At 45.6% G+C, this 9966-nt stretch overlaps 1 protein-coding gene across 2 annotated transcripts; it reads left to right on the top strand.

The window, feature by feature from the left end:
- The first annotated feature begins 338 nt into the window (after positions 1-338).
- Positions 339-9473, top strand: MEAF6 (MYST/Esa1 associated factor 6). Of its 2 annotated transcripts, XR_003370048.2 has the most exons (7): positions 339-726; positions 1333-1420; positions 2137-2182; positions 3564-3756; positions 7476-7533; positions 8173-8206; positions 8711-9473. XR_003370048.2 is itself a non-coding variant. In XM_026657133.2 (6 exons), the coding sequence occupies exons 1-6, from the start codon at positions 518-520 to the stop codon at positions 8717-8719; spliced, it is 579 nt and encodes a 192-aa protein (XP_026512918.1). In that variant the 5' UTR covers positions 341-517; the 3' UTR covers positions 8720-9473. The 2 variants fall into 2 exon arrangements, 1 of the variants encoding a protein (XP_026512918.1); XM_026657133.2 differs by lacking the exon at positions 7476-7533 and having other exon boundaries at positions 341-726.
- The last annotated feature ends 493 nt before the right edge of the window (positions 9474-9966 follow it).

Below are 9966 nucleotides of genomic sequence, written 5' to 3'. Positions count from 1 at the left end.
TGGGGTGCACCGGCTCTGGGGGGCGGTGAGGATTGGGGTGGGGGGATGGGGTCCACTGGCTGTGGGGGGCAGTGAGGTTTGGGGTGGGGGGATGGGGTGCACAGGCTCTGGGGGGCTAGAGAGCATTGGGGTGCACCGGCTCTGGGGGGCGGTGAGGATTGGGGTGGGGGGATGGGGTGCACTGGCTCTGGGGGGCAGTGAGGTTTGGGGTGGGGGGATGGGGTGCACTGGCTCTGGGGGGCAGTGAGGATGGGGGAATCCGGGGGGATTGGGAAATGGGGGAGGGATATAGAGGGCACATTGGAGAGTAGCAGTATGGGGGGGGTGGTATACCGCTTCCGTGGCAACAGGCACAAATCCGCAGGCATCTCCTGCATCCTCTCCCTTCCCCCTTTTCCAACTGTTCCCATCCCTCCCTGCCTGCTCCTTGCAGCAGGTGTAAACGGTGAGATCTGGGGGAGTTGACCCACGTCCAGAGCTCACCCAGCCTCTGCAGACTCCTGGGGGTCCCTTGGCTATGGCCAGCTATGGTACCCCTGGGTCATTGACCGGCTCTGGGGATGTGCTGGCATTAGCCTCTTCTTGTTTTGTTCTGTGCTTCTTATACCAGGAGACCCTAGCGAACTTGGAGAGGCAGATCTATGCTTTTGAGGGCAGCTACTTAGAGGACACCCAGATGTACGGCAACATCATCCGTGGCTGGGACCGCTACCTGACAAACCAGAAGTGAGTGGAGAGAGGTGACTTTTCTGGGTGCCTTGGTTCAGGGGTTAGTAGTTCCACTCTGGCATGTAACATTTGGGCTTTTCTTTTTGTAATATGAGTCCATCCCAGTCCCGAGGTTCTGGCTTCTAAACAGCTTTGATAAGCAGAACTTTAAAAAATAAAACCAGATTGGGATCGTCCCTGAGGTTAGCTAATACACAGGACATTGTTTCTCTTAAGATACCTTGTTTGTGGACCAGCTGAAACTACATCAGCCAGTGAAACTTCTCTGTGCACTTGTATCTTGTCTCCCTCTTCCCAGCACTAAAGGGGGCCGTATGGGTACCGGGAACTTGTGGAACTCCCCAAGTCTCCATATGTTTTATGGGGACACAGCATGTAGCCGGCATGATTTCTCTTCAGATAACAGTAAAGACATGGGTGCAGGGCATTCCCAGGGATTAGTGGCTGGTTCATTAGGGACTTTTGTGCAGTGTCTTGGGCTGCAGTGTCTTCCTGCCTTGTCCTAACCTGCAGGCTATGCCTTGCATAGGTAGATAAGGGAACAGAACGCCATCTGACATGGTGACTTGAGTATTTGCAATGAGACCGTGCTGTGTATTTCAGAAACTCAAACAGCAAAAACGACCGAAGGAACCGGAAATTTAAAGAAGCTGAACGACTCTTCAGCAAATCTTCGGTCACCTCAGCAGCAGTGAGTACAGTGCTTGTGACCTGGCAGCGTGCAATGCCAACTGAAGTCCTGAGCTTCCTGGGCTGAACTGCCTGGCCTTTGCTCACGAACATCGGGGTGGACAAATCTGAGCTGAACAGATCATATATTGTGCGCTGTCCCCTCTGTCATTTCTCACTCTTCTCCTTTCTTCCAGGTTGTGCTGAATTATTCTTCATGGAGTTTCCGTCAGTTGTTCACTTTGTACCTAACAAGGGGATAATAGCCTGTTTATTCTGCTGTCTTTGGCCTCATTGAGAGGAAACCCTGGGGTGGCTGATCTCTCCCTGTTCTTAGGACTAGTCACCTGGGCATAGTTTGTGCCCTTTCAGTGGCTGTGTTGATCTGTCCACTCACAAGCATCTCCAAGCTTTCTTCCACATTCCCATCCTCCCGTAAAATTCACATCTGCCGCAATGCCCAAATGCCTCTGAGAGGAGGGAGTGGGTGACAGACCAATCAAGAAACTTCTGTGCCTCACAATCCTATTCCTGCCCTCATTGTCATTCTCCCTCCTCTTCCTTTTTGGCTTTAATGCCCTCTCCTGTCATGACATGTTGAGTTTAGACTGCAAGTTCTTTGGAGCAGAGACCAAAGAACCACCTCTTGTTCTGTGAGGGGCCTTGCATGTTTTTGAGAGCTTGAAAAAAATAAAAAATGGGAATCTGTCTTTATTAATGCGCCTTCTGATTTTCTAGGCAGTCAGTGCATTGGCCGGTGTTCAGGACCAGCTCATTGAAAAGCGTAAGCTACTTCTTCTTTCCTCTCACCATCTGACTAACTTGGAATGAAGCAAACTGCATCCTGAGGAATTAGGTCACGTGTCAGTTCTCTTCACCCCACAGGCACCCGCTTCTAATTTTCCCTGGGGGTGCTCAACCTCCGCGCAGCCCCAGGCCCCATCCAAACTCCACCCCTTCCCTCAAAACCCCACCCCTGCCCCTTCCCCGCCTCTTTCCGCCCCCTCCCCTGAGCACGCCCCATCCCTGCTTTTCCCTCTGCCTCCCAGCACCTCCTGCCTCCAGGAGGCGCTGGGAGGGAGAGGGAGGAGTTGATCAGTGCGGACCGCCTGCAGGGAGTGGGGGGGAGTTTGGCTGCTGGTGGTTGCTAAGCACCTGCTAATTTTTTTCCGTGGGTGCTCCAGCCCTGAAGCACCCATGGAGTCAGCGCCTATGCTTCTCCCCTTACCACGTGCGTGACCGAGGGTAATTATGGTCCTGTTAGAGAGTTCCCCTTCCAGCACTGTTTTACTGGTCCTTGTGATTCCCTGTCGGTTAGGTGTGCTGCTTTTCACACCCCAGCAATTGTGTTGCTCTAAATAAGGTCACATTGTACTCTTACAAGTGTATACATTAAAATTAAAATGTAGACCTCTCTTTTAGCAATGGCATTATCTTTTGTGTCTGCTTGAGCTGCTGTCTGCAAGTGAAGTGGGTTTGGTATTTTTGGGAGATGAGGCTCTGGGGGTTGGAGCTCTGGTACTTTTTCTTTCCTGCCATTAAATGGTAAGTAATTGTCAGTGGATCTGAGTGCTTGCTGCACAGAACCCCTGGCATCTGTCACAAGGTTCACACAAGTTTACATCTTCCCTCCTGAGTTAGCACAGCCTCTAACTGTTTGGCTTTGATGCAGAGGTTGAGTTTTACATGCACTAACTTTTAATCCACAATAAAATGGATTGTTGTCACAACCAGGTGCAGTGCCGGCTTTCTGCCTTTGGGACTGAGAATTTTTGCTCTTTTGGCTTCCTTTCTTGGGTGCTTAAGGGCATTGTGTGGCATATACTGTAGAAATTAGTATGCAGTAAATACATTTTTACCAGGGTTATTCCTGAATCAGGTGTTGATTTAATTGGATTTGAGTCTAGCATGCATCAGTTTCTAAGGGAGTAACTTGCCACACTGAGGAAATGCTGCTTAGTCACGCTTAGTGACCTTTTTCTGTGCTATAGACTGGAGACTTTAAGCTGCCCTCCATGTGGCTTCCATATGCGGTTTGCTGCTCTACTCAGGATTTGGCTTCAGCGCTTTCTTACTGTTAGTGCGAAGGGATTCACCAGGGTCTGTCCTGGAGCTGAACTGCTGGGAAGTAACAGTTGTGCTCTTCTGGGTTTGTTGTGTTCTAGGCGAGCCAGGTAGTGGGACAGAGAGTGATACTTCTCCAGACTTTCACAATCAGGAGAATGAGCCCAACCAGGAGGATACTGAAGAGCTGGATGGGTCTGTGCAGGGAGTGAAACCCCAGAAAGCCGCTTCTTCCACCTCCTCGGGGAGTCATCACAGCAGCCACAAAAAACGGAAGAACAAAAATCGACACAGGTTAGTGGGGCCAGCTGCACTCACCACGTCCTCTGAACAGCTGGTTGTTGCCAAAATGGCTTTATTGCCTGAAAGTAGCCAAATGTATTAGAGCAATGAGCAGTTCAGACCGCTGGTTAGTTGGGGTCATTAAGCTCTGATTTCTCTCTTCATGTTAACCTTCAAGTCACTGAATCAAATTTATTACATTCATTGGGTGACATCAGACAACCTATCTGGCCCCCTTTTCTGTGCCATTTCAATTTCTCAATCTGTAAAGCAGAATAATACTGGCCTCCCTCCCAGGGGGAGAGGTTACAATCCAATCCCCTTGGTGCCTGCATCTTGTTCTCTGGAACTGAGTGAGGTAGGGATGTTGGCAGATCTGTTTGGGGAAGAGGATCAGGAAATAAACAAAAATGCTTTGGGAATCCAGTGATTATAAAAGTCCTGGAAATCCTGGATATTTTCATCCAAACTTTGATTCCAAGCCATTTTTGTTGTAATTTGGCTCCAGACTGAGCCTTTGTTCCATGCGGTGTTCTGAAGCTGCCTTGCTTTTCACGTTCATTTGAACGCAGTTGGAAGGAAGCTGGCCTCACAGCCATGTAAGAAGTAGTAAAGATCTCTCAGCCTTCACTTGGTTGCCCTTGGGTGGCCAATTCTGAAATAGGTGGCTTTAGAGAGAGCCTATTAGAGATCGTACGTGTGAGGTCACACCACATGGATAATGCCATTTTTCTCTACAAAATGGTGTCCTCCGCACAATGTGATCTCGTACGTATGGTGCATGCAAAGTCACTCTGTGCGGAGAATGCCATTTTGTAGAGCAAAATGGTGTCCTCCAGGCTTCGTGACCTCGCATGCACCATACATGTGAGGACACACTGCAGAGCAAAATGGCATCTTTCGCACACTAGGGATCACTGCTGCCCCATCTGCTGGTGGCGCAACCCCATTTGGGGTCACAACCCACAGTTTGGGAACTGCTGGGTTATGGGCAGGTATTTTGCCTGAGTACTACACTGAATACTTTTAACTCACTTTTTGAAGTTGACTGGATTTTGTGGTGTCAGTGTCTCTTTAATTCTTAGATCCAGGATTTCCTTCCTGCTATAATCTTAAAATTTAAAAATGTTTGCTCAGTTATATCTCCTTTTAGTTCCTCATGAGCTAGGAATCATGAAGTAGTTTAGAAATACTTTTTTGGATTTTCCTGTAGGTAGCTAGAAACAATTTCAGAAGTAACAATAATTTAAGAACATAAGAATGGCCATACTGGATCAGACCCAACGATCCCATCTAGCCCAGTGTATTGTCTTCTGACAGTGACCTGGTGCCGGATGCTTCAGAAGGAATGGACAGAACAGGGCAGTTATCGAGTAATCCATCCCTGTTGTCCAGTCCCTGCTTCTGGCAGTCAGAGATTTAGGGACACCCAGAGCGTAGGGTTGCATTCCTGATCATCTTGGCTAATAGCAATGGATGGACCCATCCTCCATGAACTTATCTATAATTTTTGCTTCACAGAATCCTCTGGCAATGAGTTCCACGTGTTTGTTTTAAACCTGCTGCCTATTAATTTCATTGGGTGACCACTGGTTCTTGTGTTATATGAAGGGGTAAATAACATTATAAGTTTCTCGCAATATAAGAGGAAAGGGACATCCTGTAAAACTAATAGACAGCACATTTAAAACTGACCGAAGGAACTAGTTTTGAAACAAAGCATACTTAACCTGTGGAACTGACATCTATGAGATATCTTTGAGACCAAGGCTTAGTAGGATTCAAATTGCCCACGTAAATGCTATGAGAAAGTTCACAGTTACATTGATACACTGATAAAAACTTTATAAACCTTCATGCTTCAGAGCATAAGCCAACCACTAGCAACAGGCGTTAGGAAGAAACTCCCCCTCTGGGCCCATTATTCTGTTACGGGGTTTCTTGTACCTTCCTCTGAAGCAGTTGATTCTGACTACTGTTGGAAGCAGGACATTGAACAAGACAGAAGCCTGATCTGATCTGGTATGGCAGTTCCGATGATCCTAGAACGTAAAGCAGAGAGAGAAATCTAAATAATACAAAGTCACTTACAATTAATTGACTGTTGTTCTAAAATGCCTTAGTGTGGCCAGTTATTGAATCTGACAAGTCTAACTGTATTTGATACAGCTCTGTGACGTTAAAACTGACTGTTCTTACTAACTACTTCCTCAAATCCTTCCAGCAAAGGAAAATTTCCAGGCACCATCCAGGAACATGAAGCTAGTCGCCAGAAATTAATGATGTAACTCTAGGTGCTTTGAAATGAAATATAGTGGGAAATGCTCTTCGGAAACAGACACCTGCTTGTTTGCCCATTTCTCCTGACTGTCCTGAGATGAAAGTATTGTATAAGAAACCTTGAAAGTCTGTCACTGGGGCTGCCCTCTGACTGCAAATCCTGATTCAAGGCTCTCCCAGTTGTGTGCATAAGCTGAGTGCTGACTGAAGCATTGGGGGCCACGGGAATGGGCTGTCTTCAGGCACGGTTGACACTGCTTGCAAAGTAGTCCAAGCTTTCCTACGTTCTACCTCACCAGCTCTGCTAGCAGTGCTGTTCCGGCGTGGCTGAATATCCAGCTCTCGTGTCTAGCATCTGTACACTGTGAACCAGGTGAAAGATGTTGGCCATTGCTTGTGAGGGCCCTTAGTTCCACTCTGCTGTGCAAGTGCCAGGGATACCATTACCTACCAAAATGCCCCATATTCAGCTACTTGCATCAGCCGAGGAATATCTCACATTCACCAGGAATGCTGCTTCCTCTTAGTTCAGTTGTAACGAGCCTACTAAGTTAGGACTTAACATGACATTTCAATGTTATTAACTTCCCTCTTTCTAACCAATACAATTGTTGGCTTCCAGGAGGAGGTCTCTGGAAACAGAGCGCCATGGTGGGTGTGCGTGCGTGCGTGTGTGTATGGATGCTAGAGTCCGCTGATGGGAGTGTAACTGTTTGGTAACTAGATTCAAGCAATTCACAATGTTTTCTTTTTAGGTTTATAAGTGAAAAGTAAGCGTGAGTGTGTGTGTGTGCCTGTGTGCGCTCGTGTGCATACAACCATATTTGAATGCAAAATTGCTAGATATTTCTATGACAGCCTCTATCTAGCTGCCTGAACCAACTTCTTTCCTTCTGCCCTAATAATCTATTCTAGAGAGAGCCTCTGCTTTCTGAGTGCCCACTTGGTTGTCTTTGCGTGCATAGAAAGTTCTGACTCTGTCTGGGAGCTAACGTGCAACTCCAAATAGCTGATGGCTTCCTTCTCTGCATATAAAAATACCTTCCATAAACCACTCTTCCTCTGTTTAACATCTCATTTCCCAGCAATCCACTTGGGGAGGGGGGCTCTGCACTGCCGAGTCTGGAGTGCTTTTTCGTGCCAAATTTTGGTAAATAAATAAGTAACATATACTATATAAAATAAGAACTTTATGGCATTTGGACATTGGCTTTATTTTTTTCAATAATCTCGCTAGGGTGGCTAATCAACCTATTTATTGAATTCATTAGTATATTAATGGCTATTGCTTTCTTCCTTTCAAATGCTGCCCCTCAGCCCGCCTGGCATGTTTGATTATGACTTTGAGTAAGTTTGACTTGAATTAGTACTTGTGCTGTCTTGTTAGTGTGTAGACACCGATGTGCCTTTCTGAGACCTTTCTAACTCATAGTTTATCTGTTTAATTGTAGGTATGTATATTAGGTTAGGCTGGGAAGTTTTTTTAAAAAACAGAAAAACATGACAGAGGTAATATTTTATTTAATAACTTCAGCAAAATTAAATCAACTTTACTCTTCTGCCTCTTTATTTCGTTTTTAAGTAGATAAACTTTATCTTAATAAATAGTTAAAAACTGATTTCTGGCTTTGCTTCCTAAAGAGATTAGTGGCGTAAATTTGGATATTTCCCTCTGGAGAAATGTAATAAAGCCAATCCCCTTGATTTTATAATACCTGTTGTCTCAAAATCCTCTCTCTCTCTGTATATTTCAAGTAAGTAACTATTACTACTATGTCTGAATAATTGTCTGTGGCATAGTTACACCTATCTCTAACAAATTAACATAGAGCATGCATTTTAATCCCATTTTTGCACGCTGCATAACTTCCCTGTGATTTTATTATGAACCTTTGATAACTGTTTCTCTGGTTGAGTGGGTGGAATATGCATTTCGGCAAGGTGTAAAGAGTCCGCTCTCATTGATGTTGTTGGTCCTTGCCCAGTAATATTGGGACAATAATTCGGCTTGGCCGATTCGGAGAACGTGGATTGAATTAACCAAATAGCCTTTGTTGTAGCCTGTGCCGTATGCTGTAGCTGGTTCTTGAACCCCTATTGAAGTGTAATGTATTGAAATGGACATTTCTCTTATCTTTCCCATCACAGGATTGATCTCAAGTTAAACAAAAAGCCCCGAGCTGTAAGTATCAGTCCTCCTGTGTCATTGTTTTTATTGTTAGTCTGTACTCTGAGGTTGCAGGCTAATCCCCAGCACTCTAGAGTCTGCGTCTGCCATGGTTTATGCTCTCATATTTTCATGGTGGGGGAATAGTTGGTGTGAAATGAGCGATTTTCTTCTGGATTTATCGTAGCTAGATTTCTCTGTTGCTTGTTACCAGATGTTGGTGACAATTGAGAGCCCCATAGATTTTACTCAAGAAAAATTGTTTCACACCCTTTCTAGCTGTGATTATTAATCTAGTAAATTGAAAACTATTGGTGATTGGTCGACATATCTCTGAGTTGAAGATTTTGAAGTGCAGATGAGGGTGTCAGCTACAGTAAATTTCTCTTCTCTCTGTTTGCCTGCAAAGAACGATGTGTGTGCGTCACGTGGCTGCGTGTGAAAGCTGAGTTTCCCAACTCTGAGAGCAGAGTTGTACTTTGGAGGATATTAATGTCCTGCCCTTTCCCCTATCTGCAGGACTACTAGACTCATCGGTGCCGAAGCTTCCCGGATCTAGGCCCCCACATTGAGTCCACACTAAGAAAAACATCAATCGACTGAATGAGCACAATGGGCAGCTCTCCCACCGAGTGTCTGCACACGGGAGTAGTTCTTACTAAAGTGTGGGGGGGAAATAGTCTTGTTTGGCTACATTGGACCATGTACTCTGTGTCATTTTAAAATCACCTGAAATGCAGGAGGACTAAGCTGTGGTGTCACCAATCTCTGGTTCCCGAGTGCGACATTCTTCCCCCACAGCTGGCAACACTCACCCTGCAATCAGCTGGTTTTGCTGCTGCCATCACCATTGTCTGTAATAACCATTGAGAGATGTCGTTGTTTCATTTTATACTGGAATGGGGGCGTGGCTCCGTGTGTCCCATGCAGGTTGTAAATCTGTTAGGTTATTTTTTTAATACTGATATTTAGTTTGTTTGTTTTTTTAAACCAAACTGTACAGTTGACAAATTGGCTTTTGATTTTTCTTCCTTAAATCTGATTAGGCTGTTCATTTTGCAGAACGATCCACTTGAATTCTTACCTTAGTAGAGAAGAAAGTGGCTCACCCCTTTCCTTTATCTTTGATTTTAACATTTCCCCTCCGGTTTGTTCGGGGCACTGAGCTACAGGGAGCGGTTAGAACTCAAAGCCGTCTTGCTCTTAAGGTTGGGTGGATTCTCTTTTTAATACAAACGTCTGTCATTTGTATATAAAACAATAAAAGTCACGTTTGTCTCTCTTCTCGTGTCTTGCTTTGCAGTTGGAGATGTTTCTGTGTTTTGTTTGTTCTAAGCCACTCAAGAATTTCTATCATTCTTCTCCTTTTATTCTGTGAGGTTTTCCTGAATTCCTCTACTTTCAGATACTGTGTGTGTTTATGCAGCTCCATGAGCCTCTTAAGAATGGTCTCCTTTACTCCTCCTTGTATACACACAACAGTGGTGACTGTCAAGGGAGCCAGGAACTAGCCTCCGTATGTGCTAATTATTCACGACTCACAACTAGAGAGATCTTGGGCAGAAGTGACCACTTGCTGATGTTGCCGGAATACCTCTTGGTAATGGGTGAGCAGCCCTGACTGTTCTCAGAACCAGTGCACCCACGCACAGGGATGAGTGTCCTAACCAGGGCAGGAACGTGGTACTGCCCTTTCCTGTGGGCAGAGCTTTGAGTGCTGCTCGCCGGTGTTACCTGGGGCCGAGTGGGGTTTTAGCACCTTTGTTCTCATGTTA

The sequence above is a fragment of the Terrapene carolina genome, unplaced genomic scaffold (assembly GCF_002925995.2).
Source record: "Terrapene carolina triunguis isolate 2854851 unplaced genomic scaffold, T_m_triunguis-2.0 Scaffold236, whole genome shotgun sequence".
Classification (NCBI taxonomy): domain Eukaryota; kingdom Metazoa; phylum Chordata; order Testudines; family Emydidae; genus Terrapene; species Terrapene triunguis.
Note: the sequence above shows the minus strand (reverse complement) of the source record. Positions and strands in the feature narration are given on the sequence as shown.

Bases quoted from the DNA above. Each gene is read 5' to 3' on its own strand.
- MEAF6 (XM_026657133.2), top strand. From the start codon at position 518: ATGGCCAGCTATGGTACCCCTGGGTCATTGACCGGCTCTGGGGATGTG. The intron at 1,421-2,136 runs GTGAGTACAGTG...CTGATTTTCTAG, and splicing joins CTTCGGTCACCTCAGCAGCA to GCAGTCAGTGCATTGGCCGG. The intron at 2,183-3,563 runs GTAAGCTACTTC...GTTGTGTTCTAG, and splicing joins GGACCAGCTCATTGAAAAGC to GCGAGCCAGGTAGTGGGACA.